Here is a 24,454-nt window from a genome sequence, read left to right on the forward strand (position 1 = left end):
AGTCGCCTTCATAACCGCTCGACCGTGAAAATGGCGCGTGTTTCCGACCAGTCAGATTTAACGGTCGTCGTAGATATTTATTACCCGTAAATATCTTCAATTGCTATTTAAAAAAACATGGCAATTATGTATGTGGCCATAGATGTCTATGGATAACAGTTGTTGTCGTGGACAATCGTATCCCGTTTTGCTATATTATTATGTTAATGTTAGATAAATGATAAAATATATTAATTTTAAGAGGGATTAATAGGTATGAATCTGTTAATATTAAAATTAATATTACCGTTTATATCTGTGGCAAGAATGAGCTACGAATTTCCATAATGGCAACTGTTATCCATAAGATTAATATAAGTGAATATGTAGTGCATTTATGAAATTTGTGAATATTTTTGAACAATTAAAGTTGTTTACAACATATTATATTTTTAAAGAAAACACAAAATTGCAGCTTAAATAAATTATAGCCTTAATAAAACTAATAATACTTAAAATAATTTTTTTCTATCGATTTTTGTTATTAAAAATATTCATTTAATTTAAATTAATTCTGCAGAAATAATTCTAATCGTAAGTTATTATTTTTAATAATTTTTGTTTATAATTATATTCGATAATAATTATTGTATATATAATTATTGTATATACAACTAATTATGAAATAATAAAACAACACTAAGCTAAACACTCTTTTACATTTTTAAATTAGTTTTACATAAATCAAGATAACGTGGAACGATATCGTAGGTCGCAGAACATTAATCATTTAAATCTAATACAATTTCCTGTATGCGTCATGTATATTTATTTCTTTACACATTGAAAATATAATTAATGTATTATATTTTATATTTAAATAATTGTCAAATATCCGCAATATACATTTTATAATGATATGTCGGAATGATATTCCTCATCTTTTATACATTAACGGAAAAAGTCAAACGTATGCATAATAACTTGAAAATTATTTGATTAACAAAAATAATTGAAATACCTAGCTGTAATTAATATGTAATTACATATTAGAAATTTTGTCGAAACGTAATATTTTATTAATAAATTTATCATTTTTTCTCTAATTTTTATATTTACAGTTTTAGATTTGGCTTTATAATTATATAATATGTAAATATTTATACATAATGCTTTAATAACATCATGAGAATAATAGTTTGTTTTATGAGTCTCCGAAATAGTCCTAGTATTATTATAATCTTAGAAATGACATCATCATATTATACATATAAGTCTTAAGTATTTGAAATTGTAACGATGCGCAATGTCATCCTCTTCATATATATATATATAGGATATCTTTTTCTCATACAATCTTCTAGCTACATATTCTTTGTTAAATTAAAAATTGAGACTAATCTAGCAAATACAAAGTTACATTTAATGTATCTGTTAGTTGTAATTTTCCACTTAACAATATAACTGTAGTATAATACACGCGTTATATTACAGGTATATTGTGGAGTGGAAAATTACAACAGGTACGTCACATGTTTGTGTTTGCTGGGAAGATAATTTATAATTTAAAACTATTATTTTTTCTCTGCATTAAAATATCTTTGCAATTATACATTTCAATTTTTTAAATAACAAAGATTTTTTTAGAAGGGCATTGAACTTAATTAAAAAATCTCTTGAAGTAAAAACCTTTTAGTTTTATCCTTTTATAACAGATAAATTATTAACATTTTACTTTTTAAACATCACATTTAATATGTAAATTTTTCTATTTGTATTTCATCTGAGTCTGAAAATTTGCGCAGTAACTATTACAATTTCTTTTCCCTTATTCAAAAATCATAAAATATTCGTGAAAAAGTTTGCAAAATCATAACTTGAAAATATAAAATTATAAAAAGATGTAACGTAATAATAACGTATAAAATTAATAATATGCAGATATTGAAAATTATCAGTATACAGACATGTTAACATTCCTTAAGCAATATTATAAATAATATAAATATAATCTATAGGATAAGCAGACTGCTCGACGAAATTCGTTCGAGACGTTTTACGAACACAAATTCAGATATCAATTATATTTAAAACAGAGAGAAAGTAAAATTTGCTAAAACATTAAGAAAATATTTTTATAACTTTACACCACTCTCTCATGCTTATATTATAATTTGATATAATCACTTTATTTTACTGTAATTAACTTTCATTTTCTTAAAGCCAATTATTAAAATTTTAAAATAGATACGATTTACTGACAGAGCAATATATTTGAATAATTAGTAGAATGTGATGCTGTATTTCCATTACTATTTTCACATGCATTAAAATCAACTGTAGCCCCGAAATTGTTCCACATGTATTATTATATTGTTATTTATTTATTGATCAAAAACATGTTAAAATAATCTTTGAACATATGAAACAGATAATTGAGATTCATTAAAAATTGAATTCTATTTACATTATCATTTTTAAGTTCTTGGACACTTTTATTATAAAATATATATTTTACTTTTAAGAGTACCCAGAAATTTATGAATGATAAATAGACAAGAAGCCTTAAATAAATAATGATAAATGAAAAACAATCCCCCCTCTCTCTCTTTCCCTCCCTCTCCCTCTCTCTCATCCTTTCCCTGCCCCTCTCTCTCTCTCCCTTCCCCCTCTCCCCCTTTTCCTTCTCTCTCTCTCTCTCTCTCTTTCTCTCTCACACTCACTCACTCACTCTCACTCTTTTAACCTTTTCTCTCAAAAATAGTAATGTATTATAAATGTAAAATAAATCTATTGTACACATGGCGTCATAAATATCTTGATACATGAAGTTCCACGAGTATCGAAGAAAGAATGAGAAGAAGGCATAAGAAAGTATAGAAAGAGTAATTTGTGAAGCCGTGTGCCAATAATATTTCTTATTCCATTTATCGATTACTTATAATGACAGCTTCAAGATAGAAATTTCTGTTGACTAATCTACATAACTAACTCATCATTAGCCAATTTTGCAATACTGCGAAAAGGAAAAATTTTCCCATGAGAAAGTGGGTGATAGTAGTTCTATAAGCTCATCAAAATATAAAAACCAAGAAAAGATCCTCAATAATTTTTAAATTAGAAACTATCAAGTTTCTAACACATCGCACAATAAATTTATGTAAATTTATTATTACCTCGCACATTACGAGATATTCGCGATGTACGAATACTCTCTGGAGTGGATATAATTTCATTGAATTCAGATTTCAACGCCTCAAGAGAGATACACAAAAATGATCCTCGCATATTTATACATTCGTGGCAATATGAACATACATTTTGCCGTGTCTACGAAAAGAGAGATTAAATTTGTTTTCAAAATCACATTAATTCTTAAAATCAATCGTGTCAATCGATCAAGCGTGTAATCAGAAGCATTAATGGCGTCCAATGCGCTCATATTCATGAAGAAACTTCACTATTAGATTCATTTTTTTCTGGCCGATTCTTTTCGTTTTTCCCCCAAAATAAAATAGAGCTATATTATTATTTACCTAAATAAAAACATAAACATATTTTTTACAGAAAAATTTAACGCAAAACGTACACGTCAGATGGCATTAATGCTCCTACGAAAAGAATTGCAGTTTTGCTGAAGTATCTAAAAATTTAGTTAGATACAAATCTAAAAATAAATTTGTTGGACCATCAAAATAATTATGTACAGAATATTTAAACATTGTTAATAATAATGCTGAAAAAAGTTTCAACATTCTAATGATCAGTTTGAGCATTTTACATAATTATTTCGATGGTTCAAACCAAATAATTTTCAGGTTGCACTGGTTTAGTTAAATTTTTCGATATTTCAGCAAAAAATCGTTCCTTTTGCATACGTATTCCGATATTCTGTGTCTACCCATGAGCACCCGGGGCGATCCCTGCCGTCACTCCTTCGTGACCAAAGGACACATGTTGGTACGGAGTGCCTTGTACGGTCATCGATCTGAAGTCATAGCTCGTGGGGTCCCCATGGTCTTCGCGTACAGCATAGCTTTGTTTGGATTGAGCAAAACTGGGGAGCCAATTGACACCGCCAGATGAACCGCCAAAACCAACACCTGATAGACCGGTGGTCGGGAAACCAGCGTGCAGCTGCTGGGGCGCAGAAATTCCGGTGGCCGCGAAGTTAGCACCGGTGGCCAACACATTCGGCCAGGACTTGGTGAGCTCTTCCAGTTTCCTCTGGTACTCGTCCATGGACACGGTGTCCTGTAGAACGATGCCATCCTTGTTACCAGCTATAGTTGCCGATGGTATACCCGCTGGTACTACGACAGCCCCTTGCACACCGGTGGCGGCGGGAATGTTAGCGGAATTTGCTGCGGAAGCAGCGTGAGCATACGCGGCTGGTGAGGTTTCTGAGGACAGGCCCTCAGTGCCCTTCAAGGAATCCTTGCTCTGTTCTATAATACTGCTGAGGGCCTGTTGGTTTCTCAGACTGAGATCTTTCTCGATCGAGTGTGCGCCATAGTATTTGTTTATGTTATCTTTTACATTGCCGCGCAATTCGTTTCTGGCAGCGTTCTCCATGTCCGAGAAATAAGAGTCTAACTGCGGATTCTCATAAGAATGCGCTGTCCCCGATACCGCATAATCCTGACCTACCGACGTGAAACTCGTCGGTGGATAGTCTGGTTGACGTCCGTAAGTACCGGCGTATCTAAATTGGAAAAGAAAGGAAGCTGCTTGAATATGTAGGAAAAACTAATAGAAATTATGATAGACGTATCGTTTAATCGATAAAGATTAACTGATGTCGCATACTGGTTGACTCTTTCAAATATAAATGTACTATTTATATGTATCTAATCTTTATTATATAGAATATCATTATAATTAAAGTAAAAGTTAAAAGTAAAAGTTTTCGTCTATATAAAAAATACTTTTTATAATTGTCAGATTATTCGTTCACAAATTCAAAAGTTTACATTAAATAAGTTTACATTTTTATCAAAATTGTGCAACCAGATCCTAACGAAAAAAATAGCACAATTAGAATTAATTGTATTATGTGTAATATAATAACGTTAATTATATTCTGTTAATATTTTACTAATTATATTATAATTACAAAGATAAAACGTAATCAAAATGAAGATAACAAAAATAATTAAAATAAATTATGCTTAATATAAGATTACCTTTCATGCACAAATGGTAAATTATTGCTCTTGATGTTATCATACGGAATGTATCCTTTGCCAAAAGAGATGCTGTGACTAATGTCTTTGCCGTGCGGTACATGCACGTGATTCACAACTTCAGGACTATGATCAAAATCATCACCCCCATGCGATAACGGTCGGAATGGTTTCGTGTAACGATTACCGCGACCATAATGTGTGTAACGATGAAAGTTGTTTCCACCGTAAGATGATTTTTTGTAATTTCCCGGAGGTCGCCATGGCACTGCTGGGCTCCGTCTTACTTGTCGGGGAACGATTAAAACTACCTTTCTGAAACAGCAAAAAAAATAGATAGAAATATTTTTTGATACTTTATATTATTATTTATTATATTAGTTTTTTTACCTCATCATTTCAAAAAGCATATTTAAAAACTAATTAATGTTATCGATAGGAATTATGAAGAATGATATATATAAAATTATCTTAAATTTTTTTTTTTTATAATTATATGATATGTATATATATATATAATATAAGCTATTATGAGTTTTGTAATGTAATCTTTGTTTTTTAAATGTACATTTAAAATTTTGAAAGACTTTATACATAAAAAACAATTGCTAAATCAACTTTCTATCATTTTATTATCAATCTATTATCAATCTAATTTAAATATATATATATATATATATATAATTATCTTTAATTAAGTATAGTATACAGATACTTACGCGTGAATAAGAAGGGGCTCGCTAATCGCTAATAGCAGAACGCAAAGAGCCTGCAAACATTAATTCCCGGTCAACATTCCTTTTAACTAACTTTTTAACGTAAGTTTTAATATGTGTAGTAACGGGAGTGTAAACGATAAAGTAAATCAACTGTCTATTAAGTTGACAAGTTTTCGCACGAAATCACGAAAATTTAGTCGTGTGTAGAATTTGATTTGTAAGAATTACACATTCTGAGGCACGCAATCCTGATACGCTACGGTTGTCATTAGTGCTTAGTTTATCATAAGTAGCATAATTATCTAAACTCGCAAGCCGTTATCGGGTCTCGCCTCTTCCTTCGCTTAATCATACTTTCATTGATAAGTAAGACTTTCATACGATGAAAGTTAATCCTGTTATTTACCAAGTTCTTTTGAATTGCATTCTAGAAATTATTATAGTTTAAATATAAAATTCGAATAAGTTATTACTTCTTGTGAACATACACATATATATGTAATAATTAAAAACATTAAAAATTATTATTCGTTTTTTTTAATTTTTAAAAAGACATGGAGATTATTTTATTTTTTTTTACACGCTCCCTTTTTGAGAATTAATATTCAAAATGTATTATCCATTAATTCCGAACAATACAAAAAATATTTTTGTAAAGCACATCCTAGATGCAATAGTAAAGAATCATAATAGAAATTGTCTTTATAGTTGTCAAAATTATTGAATTAGTATAATAAATTGTTATGTTTCAAAAAATGAATTCAGTTAATATTCTTACTTTTTTGAAATAATGAAAAATAATGTACAGAGTGTCTCAAATTTTTTGCAATATCTAATTAACGAAATAATAATTTCTAAAGATTGCCAAATAAGAAGGTAAAATCGATGTACTATATAAGCAACTTTAAGATATCTTTCAGAGTTCTTTATATATGGAATATCTTAAAGAATTCTTAAAGATAACTCAAAGTTTTATGCGTCAATTCTAGACTTTTTGTTCATTGAGTAATTAAAAAAAAAATTGCAAAATGATATAGGATTTTTCAAATTAGTTTAGTCCACCTCTAAGTCCACAAGCAATGTATCAAAAAGGCTAAAAAAATTTGGGACACTCTGTTTATAACACGTCATAAGTTTATTAAGTGTATTTCTTACTCGTAAATTAATTTACGACTTAATTACTAAAAAACAACTAATTATTCAAACATAAATCATAAACAAAAATTAATAACTATATTAATAATAAATGAGGTAACCGAAAATACGAACAAATAAAAATAATATAAAACAAATAAAAATAATATAAAACAATTTATGATTTAAAATTTTAAAAGATTAAATTATCTTTCTCCTTACCCTTTCTCTCTTGCAATTATGAGATTACATCACTTTTAAACAACATAAAATATACTTTCATTTTTAATTAACTACCAGATAAAATCAATGAAAAAAATAATAGCTTTCCTGCCTTTTTTCAAATCATTGTATCTCTTTTATTTCTTCAGAAAGACGTACAATCTAATTTTAAGAACTATTTATCAACATAATTACAAGAAAGAACTAAAAAAAAATATTATTACTTCTCGATTAAAAAAAAAAGATTTAAGTGATATCCATAATTAAAAGAAAGTAACCAATCTTTTAAATCGAGAAATCGAATGATCTGACTCACCATGCACCGCATACTGCCGGCCCTTAAATAACTCGCGCCGCTGGTCAAGCCTGATAATGCGTTCTTATCCGATCTGTTGTTCGCGTTATCAGTGTCGTCGCGAGGCACGGGTGATGAAAAGGTGACGGTTGCTCGTCACCTGCTGACCGATCAAAGGCCCAGGATCCGATCTGTGTCCGGTCGTGCTCGCCACCACGGATGATCCAGATGTATTGCGGCTATCTGCGCTATGCCTCTTCTCTTTTATACAAGATAAAAAGAGCATAGACGCGGTGCATAGTCGCGATCGCCTCCCACCGTGGAAATGTACCGGCGATCGGCGCGTCCGTCGTATCATCAAGCTGAATGGAAATAGAAAACGGGCGGGTACCGCGCGAGATGGACCCCCGCGGCCTTCGCTGCTAAAACGTGGTCGGGTGAGTCGTCTAATTTTTGTTTAGGGAGAAATCGACACTTTCTTCATCGAGACAGACAACGTCAACAGTGCAATGTGATGGGCGTATTCATCATGCGAGATGCTGCAGCAAAATTCCTCCCAGCTTTTTCCCCCCGAGATACAGTGTGTGTGTGTGATGAACCCGATCCGATAGATATATCTCTCGCGCTATCAGTTCTATATGGAATGAAAATAGAATAGCTAGATTACGCTACAATATGATATATGCAGATATATTCAGGGAAGAATTTCATTTTTGTCAAATGAAAGTTAGACGAAAGTTGTGACTAATGGATAGCGATAGAAAATAATAACAATAAATAAAAAATTTAGTAGACAGCGACAAAAAATTGATAGGGTTTATTACGTATCGTAACTGTGCGACATGGGTGCGATGGCAATCATGTTAGTTTTTACTTTTTTAATCTTTTTTTAGAACTGAACTACACCGATTTTGATGAAACTTATAACAATTAAAGAGAATAAATTTCTTTAAATATGATAATATCCCTATTTAGAAGCGAACGATTAATTATTTCCGAGATATTAAAAAGAGAAAATCCAAAAATGACCAAATTAGCCCCGATATAAAAAAAAAACGATACAAGAAACTAATGTCTTGAAATATATGTGAGACAAAAATAACATTTACATGACAGCGTGGAAAAATTGGTAGAAACAATAATATCATGCAAACAATATTTATTTGTAGTTTTTCCTGGATATTGTACATTTTAAAATACGCTATTTAAATTATAAATATTGCATAATAATTTTTTTGTTATATTTTGATACGTGTACATTATATGTATGTATTTTATACGCGCGCATATGTATTTATTTTTAAATGTATTTTACGTACAGATTATTTATTTTTATCTGCCACTTTGGGATTAATTTTAGATCCTTTGTGGATTCTCCCCTTTAATATTTCGGAAATCTTAATTGTCTGACTCTAAGTATAAGTATCATATTCAAAAGAACTCACTCTATAATAATTCTACAAAGATTCATTAAAATTTTCAGAATTCGGTTCTGAGCCTTTCCCTGTTATTTTTTATTTTACTTCTATTTTATTTCTTATTTTATTTAAATATAATGCCCCCCCCCTTCCTTCTAATATAAAATAAATATTCTTAAAATATCTCTTTTATCATGAAATTGTGAGAGGTTGTATGACATATATTTAACTATTACACAGATATAAGAAAAAGTATCTTAATAATTATTCAAATATGATTTAAATATTTTCTATTAGGAAAGAATAATGAAAAGGTTTTTATAAAAATAAATTTAATAACAAAAATGAATAAATAAAGAATAATAAACTATGAAAAATGAAAAATAAAAAGACAATATATTAGTAAATTTGAATTAATAAGCTACAATAAGAGTGTGTTTAAAATTAGAGTGGATTATATGTTAGAGAGCTAACAAACAATGAAATAATTAAACATTGTCATAAATTTGTAAAATTTTATTTTAAATAAAAATTAAATAATTATTGTTAATTATTATTCTGCAAGTGACGCACAAGGATGTGTTAATATGTCTATGAGCCGCACCCAACGTATACTTTCCAAAATACGAATAACAAATAACAAGAGAATGTAACTACTCCAGCAATGCGTCTCACGGAAAGTGTTCTACATTTACTACGTTGCACTTTCAACGCGCGCGAGATTAATTCTCAAGATGTTATATCTAATGTCGAGGAATATTATTTAACTTAATTTTATTTATATAAAAAGATATTCTCTCTTCTTATTTTAAAGTAATGCGAATCTTTGCATTATAATTGTAATATTTGTAAAATATTTTCAATAAACTGTTTATGCAATATTCTATACATTTCTTAAAACAATAGATTCAACACAAATAGCATAAATGAATTGTAACAAAAGATAAAAATAAAATTTTTTGTACATTAATAATGCACTTATTAAACATATCTACTTTACGTATCATTTCTTCATTTATCACATAAATAATTAAATCATTAGCTTAATTTGATATGATTAAACATTTTTCTTTTATTTGATTATATCAATCGCTTTTACTCTTATCTTGCTCTTATTAAATAAAAAAATTATTATTACTCGGTAACTAAATCGAAAGTTCAATGCAATCGGACATTAAATTTAATCCGTAACTATCGTCTATAAATAATATAGGTGTACAAATAATTTTCTCGAGAAAATAAAATTCACGAGTTGAATAATTATAATGTACTTTCGACAATTTGCCAATTTGCATTCCTATCGGCTGTATTTCAATTTGATGTGATTAAAAATAAAAGTTTCACTGACAAGAATAATCGTGATTTCATATTGTTATCGTTACGGTCCACATACATAAATCCTTTCTCGATGCGTCGAAACAATGGCATCATTAAAAGCATACGTTAATTAGTTCATTCACGCACATTCATGTACTTTCTTGCATCGAATTCAAGGTCGAGTTTCTAACTTCATACCTTTTTCAATCGGAATTGAATAGCATTCTATTTCCTAATCGGTACTACCTCCTTTTTTAGAGAATCACATAAAAAAGATCAATTCTTTTAACAATAAATAACAACTATTTTTTTAAATCATTTCTTCCTAATATAAGTGTGATATAAATTTTGAAAATACAGCCAAACATTTATTTGAATCATATTGAGTTGTTTTAAGTTAGGAAAGAAAGAAAGGAATGAAATGAAGGACGTGACAAAAAATTGTGAAAGTTTCTATTTTCCCAAAGGAAGAGATTCCCATTTGAAATATGATTTATAATCCAAATTATAGTAATCTTATAATAATTGAACAAAAACGCACGCTGCAAATTTTTGATTAATATAATAAATACAACAAAAAACGAATTAAGTTGAAATGTAATTTTTCATAATTGCAACTCTTCACATACAATAGTTCCACGAGTGCACTTTGGACATGTCTGAAGATGTATCTGAAGATTAATACTATACACAGTTATCATTTTTAAGATGTTCTTAGTCACGCTTTCGACTAAACAATTTGGTACTTATCTATGGAGATGTAACATTATATATTTTCTATTTTTTAGAAAACATTACGTTTTTTAAATATATTGTATATGAAATATTTGCGATTTGAATACATCACATAATATAGAAAATATGAAATTTATGCCATAGTTTTATTTTTAAGTTTTTTTATATTAATATTCTTTTTATTCAATACATATTTTAGAATTTTTTTTTAACAAATGTGTTGATGTCTGATAATTCTTAAATTATAATCTTGTGTGTGTTTTACATAACAGAAACGGAAATCACAATTAAATGACAAAATATTTAAGTATAAAATTATAATATATTTTTTTTTTTGCAATTAATATAATCAAAAGTATTAAATCAATTGTCATAATTCGCGTAAACAGCAGTGGAAATTTAGCAATAAAATTTGATGTATTGGAAATTTCACTGCGGAATAAGAAAATCACAATCTTTCCTTCCGCGTTTTCGCGGAGTGCTAATGTTTTAAGACAAAAAAATTGTGATAAACGACATATAAATTGATGTATTACGAGATCACAAATAAAATACGTTCTTACATTGAAGGAGAAGGAAATAGTTTCTGACAGTTTATATTTCAGCGTAAACTTTATGTTCCGTTCTTAACATGATGTACTTCACATTGTGATCACCTCGCATTGCGAATCCATTAGAACATCATGTATTATTAAGTCTATAAAGCGTAGAAATTGCGTAGAAAGTAAACAGACTTATCCAATATTTTTGCAATATGTGTTATAATAATAAGTAAAGAATTCAGAACTGACATAAGGTAGTTTAGACAAAAGCAAGTTTTAAAATTAAATATAATGATTATTTTATATAGTAATAGATGTGATTAATGACAAATTAACAACATTAATATTTTATAATATTGTATTTTCAAATTAAAAATAGTTTTCCCAAGTAGAAAAAAATTATGATGGTTCCAGAATAATTATTAAAAGCCATTTTTCAATCAACCAAGATTTAATTTAACGTCGTTGCGACGTTATCGTAATAAAAATATATATGTTTATCTGTTGTTCTGGGTATCACACGCTTCTTTTATCTTGACATATATAAATGTTTTTATAAAATTTTACCATAAATTTTATTTAACAATACAATAAAATATATCAAGAATTTTATGGTTTAATTTGTTTTTATATTAACTTTAAAAACAATCTGTATGTACTTGTTACGCCGCATCGCTTAATAGCAATTACGATCTTATATAAAAATCATGCATACAGACAAATTGCTATTAATTGAAAAATATAATATAAAAATTAATCTAAAAATAGATATTTCTAATTAAATAATATAACGAGGAAGACTCAAAAATTAAAAAAAGTTTTAAAAAAGACAAAAGAAGCTACGAGTCAAGTCAAAATCGATTTCACCATACTAGTTTCACTATTATCATTCGTTAGCTTTTTTAATCGATACTTTGTTTCCTTATAATTTTTTTTATCTCAATTATGGTCAAAGTTAACTAATTACATCCGTCCAGTGCACACTGGACTGACGTGATTGTTATGAAACCAGTCTAGCTTCGAAACATGCTATTTGTCTGAATTATTCGTCTGAATGTTCGATCCATGGCGTTTTCCTAGGACGACACTGCAATGTCGACGTTCTGAAACGTAATACCTTGTACATTCACTCCGATCCCGGTCGGATTGGATTCCTCTAGTAGAGAGTTCACTGTCACGGTCTCGCGAGCTGTAAGGAAAAGGAATAATCCGTATCGCGTTACTCGTTTTTGTTTTCTCGCGCGGCCCAGCGCGACGTCTCCCGCGGCACGACATACACGTATAATTTGCTCTTGCGCGTGTTTTACGCGAGACACACCGAGATCGGTTTCCCTTTCTCTGGTGAGCGCATTTTGCGAAGGTGAACGCTCAGCGAGTGAACGGTCCCCGGTCATCGCCTTCGTAGTTTATGCACCTCCGCATTATCAGCTCCGCTCGGCGCGCTTCTTCAGGAAGGGGAAATGATTCCCTCTCGCTTCCGTAATTTACTAGCGATCGACACAGCGCATGTTTTCAATGCTGCTTCCAAACGTACACTATATACAATACGCTTATTTCTTTTAAATTATTATTTTTTTTTCAATTTACATGAGTTATATATTTATTCTAGTTTATTAGAATAGAATTTTTTTAACTACAGATAATGCGTTTCGGAAAAATTATATATATTTAAAAAGACAAGATTTATTTTTAAATTCTTTTTAAAAAATTGTCTTTTTAGAAATTCTTTCAGAGTTTATGTGAATTTTAAAAAAGTTCTGTTATTGTTTCTGTTACTTTTTCTTTATTTATACTTTAAAATTTATCTTCTTTGTTTTGCTAAAATATGTAAAATATACATTATTATGAAACAATGATACACTTCTTGTAATATATTATTGTAGTTATAGTTTCTATTCATTAGAAAGTCAGTGACATTTTTTTAAGCAATTTAATAATAATAAGAACTAATGAGAACAGTTAGTATATAAAAAAGTAAATTAAGAAGTCGCGCACCAGAGAAAGTATGGGAGTGAACAAGTCGCTAATAAATCATCTATAGCATTTAAAAGAGAAGTCAGTAAAAGTAACTCAGTGAGTAACTTTGCAATTTCAAATCCAATTTTACCCTTTATAATTAATTAATTTTGTAATTAATTCGTACTTTAATATAAATATCATCGTATTTGTAACTTCTAAATTGACATAGTTATAAATGTTACTATAATCGCAGTCACGTTAATTATAAACCTTCCAATTAAAAACTATCTTTTAATTGAAATAAGATTTTCTATTATTTATTTACACATAATTGAAATTGAATTTAAGAATTCTACAATATAATACTGCAATATAAAAAAGTAAAAAGTAAAAAATAAATATCAAATCGGAAAAAGAAAAGAATTTCCATATCAAAGCATGTTTTGAAATAGCACTATTATTACTTTCACATATAAATTTATATTTAATAGTAAACTTGCAATTTGTAAATCTAACATAGGGTTATTCTGTTAAAATATATATTAGTTCTCAATTAAAATAAAATTTTACAGAGATATTAATTTGTATACCTTCTCGTATTATAAAAATCTTGCGGAAGTATTCGTCTTTGTTTTAAAATTGCTTTAAGTTATCTAAACATACAATTAAGGAATATATAGCCATAATTCAAGATATTCTAAGAGATAAAATGATGCATTTCGAATGATCTTTAAATTAATACGTTAAATCATAAAATTTGTACAATTATATATATATAGTTTAACGTATTAAGTTATTTTAACGTATTAATTTGAAATACATTATTTTATCTCTTAGAACATCTTGAATTGCAGCTATATGCTCCTTAATTGTATGTTTATATCATTAAGCCTTCAAAAAGTTTAAATTTAAATTATCTTTTGTAATATGCGTACATTGATTCTGATCTAATTATCATTAAAATTTACAGATACATAATGCATTTATGATATTATAACTGATCTGATTAATTATTTATAATAGTTATAAATGCTCTGATAAATATTGATAACAATTACAGATATCAGACAATTAGATACAAATATTTTGAACAAAATCTTGTAGTTAAAAAATTCCAAAGCGATATTATACAATAATACTAAAAGATACTATTGTATAATTTTAACACATTATTATTAAAAATATACTGTAATATCTAACAGTTTTAGCATAGAATTATAAATGTTTGTATCAGAGATTAGTAGTTTGTTCATAGATGGCAGCAATTACTGAACTTTCCAATAGAATGCGGCAGAAACATAGATAGAGTTACTATTTTATCCATATACAGTCTACTCGAAGTCCAGTTTTCCATAAATGTTAATTACATTCAAATAAATAAATTTATTATCTTCGTTGCTTTTGAGAAATGTAATTAGGAAATGTAGAAAGATACTATTTATAAACTTGAATATAAAAGATATTTTGTAAATTTTTATAAAATATATATTGTAATAATTGCGAAATGGTAATTTATCGTAAGAGAAAATTTTTATCTTGTAATTTTGAATACATTCAATAATCTGATTTTTCAAATATTTCAAATAAGAAATGTTACACATTCGAATTTATAATACATCGCTCCATAAAAGTGACACAATTCAAAATATGATCTTTAAATTATTGTCATGAATGAGTAAAGTAAACATTATTTTAAAAAAACTATTTTTAAGAGTTGTGAAAGAAAAATGATAAAAATGACATTTGATTACTTTAAGAATATATTCTTTTTGCGATATTATTTGATCAGTTAATAATTGTTTGTTAAAAATATCCATTTTTTCGAGAAAATTTAATCTGTTTACTTGTGTCACTTTTAAAGCAAAGAGGTGACGTGTTAGACTTTAGAATATATAATAAAAAATATATAATACGCTAATGTATAACATTATATAATATTATATAAATATTTGCAATCTTATAACAAATTCTTATGCTAGAATGAAGATAATCTCAATACATTCGAATATCTTTATGTATGGAATACAAATAATAGAATAAGTGATAACATTGTTTGATTCCAAATAAATACGAAAAGATAAAAAGAGAGAAATTTCTTCTAAATCAGGAAGGATACCTTCAAAGTCAGGATGAAAGGATACATCGCACGATTACTCTTCCTCTCGCGTGAGGACGCGTTAGATTAGTGAAACGAACGAAGACGCGTCCGTCCGCCCGCGTATGCGAGGCACAATCGCGATCTTGATCTTGGACGTTCACTTAACGCCTGCCTTTCGTTGGGAGAAGGAACAGCCCACTGTTACAGATATCGAAAACGAGGAACAGGAACATACAAAGGCAGTGAGCGTAGCGAGGGAGGAAGGCAAAGCCACCGGCGCTTGTCCCTCTCTGTTACACCGCGATCGGGTGACTTTTTGCTGTGAGAAGGCTATTAGCGATTCCTTTCACGAGTGCGGTGCATACGGGTAGCAAAATACTCCCTTTCATTCTTATCCGACTTCTATCACGTGCGTATATATATAAGCGAAACGCGTATTCGCGATGGTTGTCAGATCGAGACCGAGCGGAGGAGTAACTCGCGTTGTTGTGTTTCCTCGTTAATTTATTACGTTATTTATAACTTTTTCGTAGCTTTCGCTTCACTCTTTTTGTCGCCCTATTGTGACGGAAGCGATATTTTTCTCGATAGTCCTATCCGAAAACGGAACGATGATAGGACAACGAGAAATAATACCAGGCTTCTTGGTAAGTCTCGAGACGTTTACCGCATTTTCGACCGCGACGGAAGTGAAACAGTCAGTGATAATTCAAATTTTTGGAGTTAATGTATCGAAAGGATCATTATTTCTCCGTTTAATCAAGGAGAGTAATGTAAAAAGTATTAGCTTTGTGATTTATAATTAAAAACATTATAAATGATATTCGGCTTTTAGATATTTTTAATATCAAGAAGTAACATTTCCAGAAATACATAATATTTTTATATTTGTTATTGTAATTTTGTGTACAATTTTGACTCGTTCCGATTTTTTAATTATATCTCGGTATATCTTCCGTGGAAAGTTAGTTATTCGAAGTTACAGAGTCAAATTATTGTATTATTTAGTATTACACATAGAGGCATTTTTCTTACAGCATTTTCTTATTTCAAAAGTAACACGACTAAAAAAAAATTAAGTTTCCTTTATTTAGAAAAGGTCATTTTCGTTTTACAACACAATAATTCTTTGAGAATTAGAGCTTTCCAAGAATAAAACTTAAAGAAAACGTCACTTATGCTTAATTTGATTCTGGTCTCAGATTTCAACAAAATAATTTTATCATGAAACTCGGTTTTAGAAGGTTCTTGATATCAAATTTAAATGTCTGAAGATGTCGAATTTCAAAAGGATAGTAAGCATTTATGGTGCTTGAAAAAATTACGTTTTTTAGTAGTAACAAAAAATAAGAAAGCGACATATTACTGCTAATTTTGCAAACGGTCTAGTTTCTTTTCTGATAGTAATCTAAATTGAGATAGAGAATTGATTCTGTACGTATAATTTTATTAACAATTTTTTTGTTAAAAACACGATATTATTTTCAGTTAATTCTTCTCTCCGTCGCCGTACTAATTAACTTAGCCAACGCCGGTGGACACGGACACGGACAGTAAGTTTAAAACAAGTGCACTATCGAAAAAAAAAAATAAAACATTTAAATATTATATAATTTTATCACAACGATAAAACTGATCGCGCAGTTCATCTTTAAAAGCCAGTCAGAAGCTTTAATTATTGTCCGCGTCCTTTTACAGTAGTCACGTGATAATCCACGTGCCGTACCAGATCAAGAAGATCCAACACACGCACACGATCACGAAACACATACACCACGGCGGCGGCGGCGGCGGCGATAGTTACGAAGTACTCGGATACACTTATGGTCATCCCATTTCCCTTGGAGGTCACGACGGAGGCGGCGACGGTGGTCATGATTTTGGAGGTGGCGGCGGTGGTCATGATTTCGGAGGTGGTGGCGGTGGAGGCCTAGAACTAAGCCATGGTGGTGGTTTCGGAGGAGGCGGCGGCGACTGGGGAGGACATTAGAAATATCCTCGAGTGAATTATTGATAACTTTCGAGAAACGTTAAAATAGCTTTAAAATAGTCGACATGATAACCCTTTGAAACATATGAAATATTTTTCATCCCTGTTGATAATGCTAGTTTTTGTACATTATTTCTATCAGAAGACAATGTCGCTTATTTGGGATAACAATGACATTATTTAAAAATTGTTTTTTAATTGCTTACGAAAAACGGGAATGTATAAAGAAAGAGAAGAATGTATTTTTATTTCTCTAGAATTAGTTATTACATCAAAATTATAATGAATTTTAAAATTATTATAAAATTGTAATGATTTAAAATATTCAAGTTAATTTTCTGAAAAACTGTTTTTCTAATTATATTATTATGGCAGCAAATGAGCGATATAATATTCAAAAACTGAAATTGTTGCAATTGGGTTAGAATCAACAAGCGGAAAAAATTTTCTATAAAAAAATTATCACGTGTATTAATGATCTATAGAAAGTATATAAAGTAACGATGCACTGAATTGTCTTATCTGAACTGTCATCAGACAGATAACTAGTATTTGTGAAAGAATATATGTACACATGCTTTAAATGGTTAAATGTTCGCACGCACGAGACTTCTGTGTGTATCAGTACAATGACTGATTCGATTTCACATTTTTGAACAATGCAAGCATTCTATAATAATGAAACCGAAAGATTCATTGTTCTGATGCATTCAACAATAGGATCATTTTATGGAACACCGACTGATTTTTTATCATTTTTGACTTTCGAAAAGTTACGGACTTTTTTTATCTCTAGTCTGATTGTAAGTTACTTTCATTAAATATATATATTTTATATATATATATATATATATATAATAAATTTCGTTACTTGTAATTTTATTCTTATTATTTTTTATATACATTTTTTTATGTTAATAAACATGTTGAATAAATGTTGTATATTTTTACGATACGTATTTTAAATACGGTCGTAATTTCCTGTATCCTTCGTATTACAAAAATATTATTAAAATAAATACTTTTAATTTTTTTCGAAATTAATTTTTTCGGTGGAAACTAAAGTAAAAGAAAGTATTTGCAAGTTTATTAAATTTAAAAAAGTAAAGAGTAAACCAACTTTACACGAAGAAACTGTTATTTATTTAAAATAAAATTTTTTTCAATACATGATAAAATTTAAAAATAGTTACAAAGTAATAATACAAATTGTAATTTATATAAACTTTATTTAACATATCTTTAATTTTGCATTCAGCACTAAATCTGTGGAGAGTACATATTCAAAAGAATTCCCCCCACTAAAACTAATTGTACCGACTAATTAGGCATACTAGCTTCTTTTTCTTTTATAAAAAAAGAAGTCAGTATGTCATATTATATAACAAGAAAAAATTAATTGCTAATATATTTTGAACTTAAATTTGTAAGTTAAGAGACTGTTACTATATTCGCTACGCTACAAATACTCGAATATAAATGTTGTAATAAACTGTAAAGAAAATACTGTTATCAAATATATAATATTAAAATATCTCGGAAACAGTAGACCGTCTACATCCAAATGAAGGAGTGATTTAAGGGTTATTCAGGGAAACACACTCTATAATGCTGCCAAGTTTCATTGAAATCAATGAGGACCACTTCGGAATCTCCCCCTCTAAGTAAAATAATAGTAGACTAATTTAAATATATTTTAAATCTAATTGTGAACGCCAAATATATATAAATATATAAAACGCACTCTATTTCTATTTCTTTTTTACTTATTTTTTTTACAGTCAATTTATGGTTACGTCATTTGATGCTCGCAACGTTCTTGAAATCATTTCATCTTTGTTGTTTACTAAATATTAAATAAAGACAAATAATGCTTGCGAGCGTTGTAAGCGCGAAATGAAACACACTCTATTTCTATTTCTCGGTCTTTAAATGCTTCTAAGCACAACGGGTTGCATATTGTCAGGCACATTGAATTTAAATTTATTACAAAGCAAATAATTTGAGTAAAGTTATAACTAAATAAATTTTGCATCTACATATTTTTTTTACATAAATATTATATTTTAATTGTTATAAAACTTTAAAGTCAAAATGTTACTTTTATCTCCGTTCTCGCCTATATTATCTATAATGTACAATTAGAAAATTTATATGATTCAAAAACTAAAGTGCTAAGTCACATTTAAAATTAATAAGTATGTTTAAAGGTGATAGAAAGAAAAATTTCCACAATCTCCATCAAGCGTTCTTTAATCTCATTTACGATTACGATCCGGAAACCTTTCTTGCATGAAAAGCAAGAAGGTAGACGTGAAAACGCTGAAGGCGATCATTACTATAATACATATAATAATACATTATAAATTTAATATATAGATGCTGTAAATGAATGATTCTTTCGCAAACGAGGATTTTATTACTGCGTCAATAGCTATTATTAGTTTCTTGAGACGTTTCAGACAAAATGTTGCATGTATTTTCTCGATAATTATTCCATAATCATCTATTGATGTTGCAGTATTATTATAATACACAAATTATTATCTATTTATCTAGTAAACATCTCGTGAATATATAAATTATTAACATGTAATTTTTATTAAATATCTGATATATGCATATATATGTATATATATATAACGTATGGTAGTTTGATTTTAATTTACAATAATATATGATTTATGTATGATTTTATGTATTATAATTTTAAATTAATATGTATGTGATAGTAATATGTATTTCATGAATATATACTCTTTTATTATTTGTTTGAATTTAACTTTCAAGTCTCTCCAGTATTCTTACGCGATCGCGTAAGAATTCTAGGAGACACACGCTTCTCCGCTTTGTTACTGTGCTGGTGTTCGGAATCATCGACGAAATAACGACCTGCATGAGTTTTCTCTTTTAATTCATTTTTATACTCATCAGCGGAGTGTTCACCCTCTTCGTGTTTGTCATCATAGAATTTCGTGACATCACCCGAATACGTGTGTCCGCTAGCGGACTCGCCCCCCTTATGATAATTTTCTTCATACGTGTGAATATAAGGGTCAATGTCATTGTTATTTATTTCTTTAACGTCCTCTTTTACTTCGTACTGCGGTGGATACGAATATCCTATCATATCGCCGTGTTGTTCCTGCAGAAAATTAGGTTTCTCGTTGTCTTGCAACATGGGAATATTAGAATCTTTGTGATACTGGGCGTAAGGGCTCTTGAAGGGCTCCACCTCTTTGTGAACATCGTCATCTTTATGATCCTTTTGATCTTTGAGATTGTTGTCTGATTGATCGTCGTGATCGCTTTGATAGCCGTAATTACTCCAGGAACTCCAATCTTCATGATGTGATTCCTTGTGATAGGTCTTCTTCTTCTTCTTCTTCTTCTTTGGTTCTTCTTCCTTAGGCTTCTTCGGTGCTGTCGAAATATCCGGTTTGTGAATATGTATGAACACCGTTTTTGTATGAATTTGATGGTTTATTATTTCGGGCACGTGAATCTTGAAGTGTATACTGTTAATGGGAAAAAATAAATATATATATATATATACATACACACACACACATATACGTATACATATATATATATATACATATATATATGACAAACAAGTAAATTTCACACTGAGAAAAAAAGTTTTATAATAGCTATCAAATGTATACTTTGTTTAGCGTTTAACGTATGGTGTAATATTTAATAATATTAAACATAATATAAATAACCATTTGCTATTATCAACTATTTAATAATTTCTAAATATTTAAAAAAGCATAAATAGAGTATAGTTGATACAACGCTAACTTTTTTTATACCAATCAAACATTTGATCGAAATTATTTTATCAAAATATTTAGTAATTACCATTTAGATTTGATTTATTATTATCAAACATTTTTTTATTGTATAAAAATTAGCGAAGAATCTAAAATATGCTACTGATTGAGGGTGTATACATTCTTTAATTAATTGCTAACAAGTGAGAATGAGAGTAAGCATAAACTATGAGTTTCTCTACAAGAAAGCGTAAAGTTGTGTTTAACGTTTAATGCCAAACATCTTTCAAAGCAATTTCGTGCAAACTAGATGAAATTATCTAATAACATAGCATCGGTTGCATACTCACTGCTCCTTGGCGCTTCCGTTGTTCAGCACACCGTTCGACAGAATGAAAAGTAAACTGATAACAATCCTCTGAAACACAAAGTTGAGGTCGTTACACTTAGACTATCCATACATGTATCTTGAATTAATTGGCGATGTTGATTATGATTCCATTATACTGAAGTATCTATAACGATTTCTTGCTGATTTAAATTTAATTTAAATTTACAAACCTGATACACGCACACATAACTCTTAATGGCATAATACTCAAATAACTAATTATGAGATTCGAAAGACATACAGAAGTCAAGATATTTTGAAATTTCTCACTTGCATTTTTAAATTGAATTATTCATAATAAAAGTACATCATATTTGTAACATTTATATATATTGCTCCTTAATATCACTTTATATGTTATTAATGTTATTATTATATTACCATTGTCGAATCGTATATTCGTCGTAACCGCGACTATAAACGCGATTGTTGACAGTCAATTACTGTTTGATATCACTAACAGTGAATCGTTATTTATATGCTATTTTCTTTTCATTGAAGCGAATCTTGTAAAGTGACAATACCATGACGCAGTTCACGGCTGATGATTACTTTCGCTGTATCTTTTCGGTGATATGCTTCATCTGTCGATCCATGACTAATGTGACTTTAGAAATTATAGGGTCAGTAAACTATGAAGATAGTCTGGCCAAGTTCAATGTCATGGCAAAATTATTTCTTTTGCCAGCTATTAAGAGAACATTATATTATTTTTTAATCTTTCCAAATTTTTTAATACGCAAAAAAACTTTAATTTGTTATTACATAACAATTAAGAATTATAATAATATTATTTCACGTTTTATTAAAAATGTAGCTATATTTATATTAAAGCAATTTATGCATAAAGTTTATATTCTATTATCCAATCAGCACATAATATTTAAAAAATATTTTTTTAATATTTAATTAATATTTGTACATTAAATAAATTTTTTAAAGTCATTTAAAAAAAAATTTTTTTAAAGCCATTGTCTACTAATTGGATAAATGCCGGAAATAAATATATGTTTATAATTACATTACTTGCATTAGTAAGGATTTAAGTAACCGTTGAAATGTGGCAAAACATTAAACTTTGTGAGTAAATATTTATTTTAAAAAAATACTATTATTATTATTGTTTAAATAAAAGTATATTAAATAAGAATTATGATACTTAGATAAGACATGTGTACAAGAAATAATGCAATCAAATAAAGTTTAATTTTTAATTTAAATTATAATTTCAAAAATATAAAATATTAGCAGTGTAAGAAATAAATATTTTTAAAAAACTATTCATTATTACATTAATAATTAGTAATAAATGTTGAAAGATAAAAATGGAGTTTAGATTTTTTTCATAATTATACATTTTTTTTAAATTAAAAATAATCATTTTTTAATTTTCAATCTTAAAACAATGCCGCATTAATTACATATTTATATAAATATTTCAAATAATCTTATTTTCATATTGGGTAAATAATAAAAAGCAAATTTGAATTCATTTTATTTATTTATAAATAAGCATAATTTATAAATAAGCATTACGAACTAAATTACAATATAAATACAATATAACAAAAATTACTAGACATTATACTAGTCATTAATAAAAATTTAATGACTTCTTTGGATTTGCTCTACTTATGCATAAATTAGTATATGTTGCAATCTATAAAAATACATATTTTCAATAATCATCGTAGTACTCTTCATCACTTTTGTGATGATGTTTTCCATGTGCAATTATCTTATAGATCGTATGTGTATGCTTCACATTCTTCACTCGATAAGGGACGTGTATTACCACTTTCTTCCTAAAAGAAGAAGTCTTAAAATATGATACTTTTACAAAAACTTGACTATAAATACTTACGACCCAATCGATTGATGTATCAGTACGAAGACTGTTAAAAACAAGATAATATACTGCAACAAACAAAAATTATTATATGTAATATTTTTTTATATATTTTATAATTATCTCTCTATTTTTTGCTGTTTATATAAACTCTTCTGAATTAAATTTAACAAATAGAAATATTCGAAGAAATTAAGTACATCAAATAAAAATTATTTGTAAAATGGATATCAAACATGTCATTTTTCGAATCACTTATTACTCGTAAATTAAATTTATTTGAAATCTAATGTTAAAATTAAAATTAAAATAAAGTAAATTAAAATGAATTAAATTACACTTTCAATTAAATATTAAATTAATCAAAATTAAAATGTGGTGTTATAATAAATACATCTTACCAAAAATTTGTACCGCATTGTGGAAAACATCAATCCGTTTGTCTGTAAAGCCTTTCTCGAAGCACTTTAAACAATCGAGAGATATCTTCTGAGCATCGCGTAGCCACGAAGCGAACGTTTATATAGTGTAACCAGTAACTAGCGATGAGAATCTCTATACAAAATATTCTATGAAACTCCGCCCACATGCATTCATCACAATCACTTGTATCTATCGCTCTAAAATATCACAAAATAATCTTTTTACATCGGGTTTCCTAATGATTTTCACATATTTTGACGCCGCTTTGTTAAGAAGCATTATTATCATAAAATGTTTATTATAAAATATAATTTTTATTATAAAATCTTTATGTATATAATTTATTTTAATTTTCTCTATCACTAAATAACTTTGAAGAATAATATCTCTAAAGATATTAATCAACTAATACATTAAT

General features: G+C 28.5%; 4 protein-coding genes across 4 annotated transcripts; 1 reads left to right on the plus strand and 3 right to left on the minus strand.

Moving 5' to 3' along the window:
* Positions 1-1,796: 1,796 nt before the first annotated feature.
* LOC105151822 (uncharacterized) lies at positions 1,797-9,271 on the minus strand. The gene is made up of 4 exons (XM_011065755.2): positions 7,557-9,271; positions 5,885-5,934; positions 5,166-5,480; positions 1,797-4,684 (listed from the first exon to the last, which is right to left on the minus strand). Exons 1-4 carry the CDS (start codon positions 7,566-7,568, stop codon positions 3,877-3,879), a joined length of 1,185 nt encoding a protein of 394 aa, XP_011064057.1. The 5' UTR covers positions 7,569-9,271; the 3' UTR covers positions 1,797-3,876.
* Positions 9,272-15,536: 6,265 nt separating this feature from the next.
* LOC105151821 (uncharacterized) lies at positions 15,537-18,400 on the plus strand. Its single transcript, XM_011065754.2, has 3 exons — positions 15,537-16,251; positions 17,093-17,157; positions 17,303-18,400. Exons 1-3 carry the CDS (start codon positions 16,216-16,218, stop codon positions 17,592-17,594), a joined length of 393 nt encoding a protein of 130 aa, XP_011064056.1. The 5' UTR covers positions 15,537-16,215; the 3' UTR covers positions 17,595-18,400.
* Positions 18,401-20,029: 1,629 nt separating this feature from the next.
* LOC105151895 (uncharacterized) lies at positions 20,030-22,796 on the minus strand. The gene is made up of 3 exons (XM_087403693.1): positions 22,791-22,796; positions 21,724-21,791; positions 20,030-21,112 (listed from the first exon to the last, which is right to left on the minus strand). The coding sequence occupies exons 1-3, from the start codon at positions 22,794-22,796 to the stop codon at positions 20,380-20,382; spliced, it is 807 nt and encodes a 268-aa protein (XP_087259819.1). The 3' UTR covers positions 20,030-20,379.
* A 597-nt stretch (positions 22,797-23,393) lies between these two features.
* Positions 23,394-24,108, minus strand: LOC147910522 (uncharacterized). Its single transcript, XM_087403429.1, has 3 exons — positions 24,015-24,108; positions 23,629-23,681; positions 23,394-23,569 (listed from the first exon to the last, which is right to left on the minus strand). The coding sequence occupies exons 1-3, from the start codon at positions 24,042-24,044 to the stop codon at positions 23,443-23,445; spliced, it is 210 nt and encodes a 69-aa protein (XP_087259555.1). The 5' UTR covers positions 24,045-24,108; the 3' UTR covers positions 23,394-23,442.
* Between the last annotated feature and the right edge of the window lie 346 nt (positions 24,109-24,454).

Source organism: Acromyrmex echinatior, chromosome 2 (genome assembly GCF_024713525.1).
Source record: "Acromyrmex echinatior isolate Ae372 chromosome 2, ASM2471352v2, whole genome shotgun sequence".
NCBI classification, from domain to species: domain Eukaryota; kingdom Metazoa; phylum Arthropoda; class Insecta; order Hymenoptera; family Formicidae; genus Acromyrmex; species Acromyrmex echinatior.

Coding starts and splice junctions, on each gene's coding strand:
- LOC105151895 (XM_087403693.1), bottom strand. Junction 21,113..21,723: donor AACGGAAGCGCCAAGGAGCA/GTGAGTATGCAA, acceptor TCCCATTAACAG/TATACACTTCAAGATTCACG.
- LOC105151821 (XM_011065754.2), top strand. CDS start 16,216: ATGATAGGACAACGAGAAATAATACCAGGCTTCTTG. Junction 16,252..17,092: donor AAATAATACCAGGCTTCTTG/GTAAGTCTCGAG, acceptor TATTATTTTCAG/TTAATTCTTCTCTCCGTCGC. Junction 17,158..17,302: donor GGTGGACACGGACACGGACA/GTAAGTTTAAAA, acceptor GTCCTTTTACAG/TAGTCACGTGATAATCCACG.
- LOC147910522 (XM_087403429.1), bottom strand. CDS start 24,044: ATGTTTTCCACAATGCGGTACAAATTTTTG. Junction 23,682..24,014: donor CAATGCGGTACAAATTTTTG/GTAAGATGTATT, acceptor TGTTTGTTGCAG/TATATTATCTTGTTTTTAAC. Junction 23,570..23,628: donor ATACATCAATCGATTGGGTC/GTAAGTATTTAT, acceptor TTCTTCTTTTAG/GAAGAAAGTGGTAATACACG.
- LOC105151822 (XM_011065755.2), bottom strand. Junction 5,481..5,884: donor GAGCCCCTTCTTATTCACGC/GTAAGTATCTGT, acceptor TTGCTGTTTCAG/AAAGGTAGTTTTAATCGTTC. Junction 4,685..5,165: donor TTACCATTTGTGCATGAAAG/GTAATCTTATAT, acceptor TTTCCAATTTAG/ATACGCCGGTACTTACGGAC.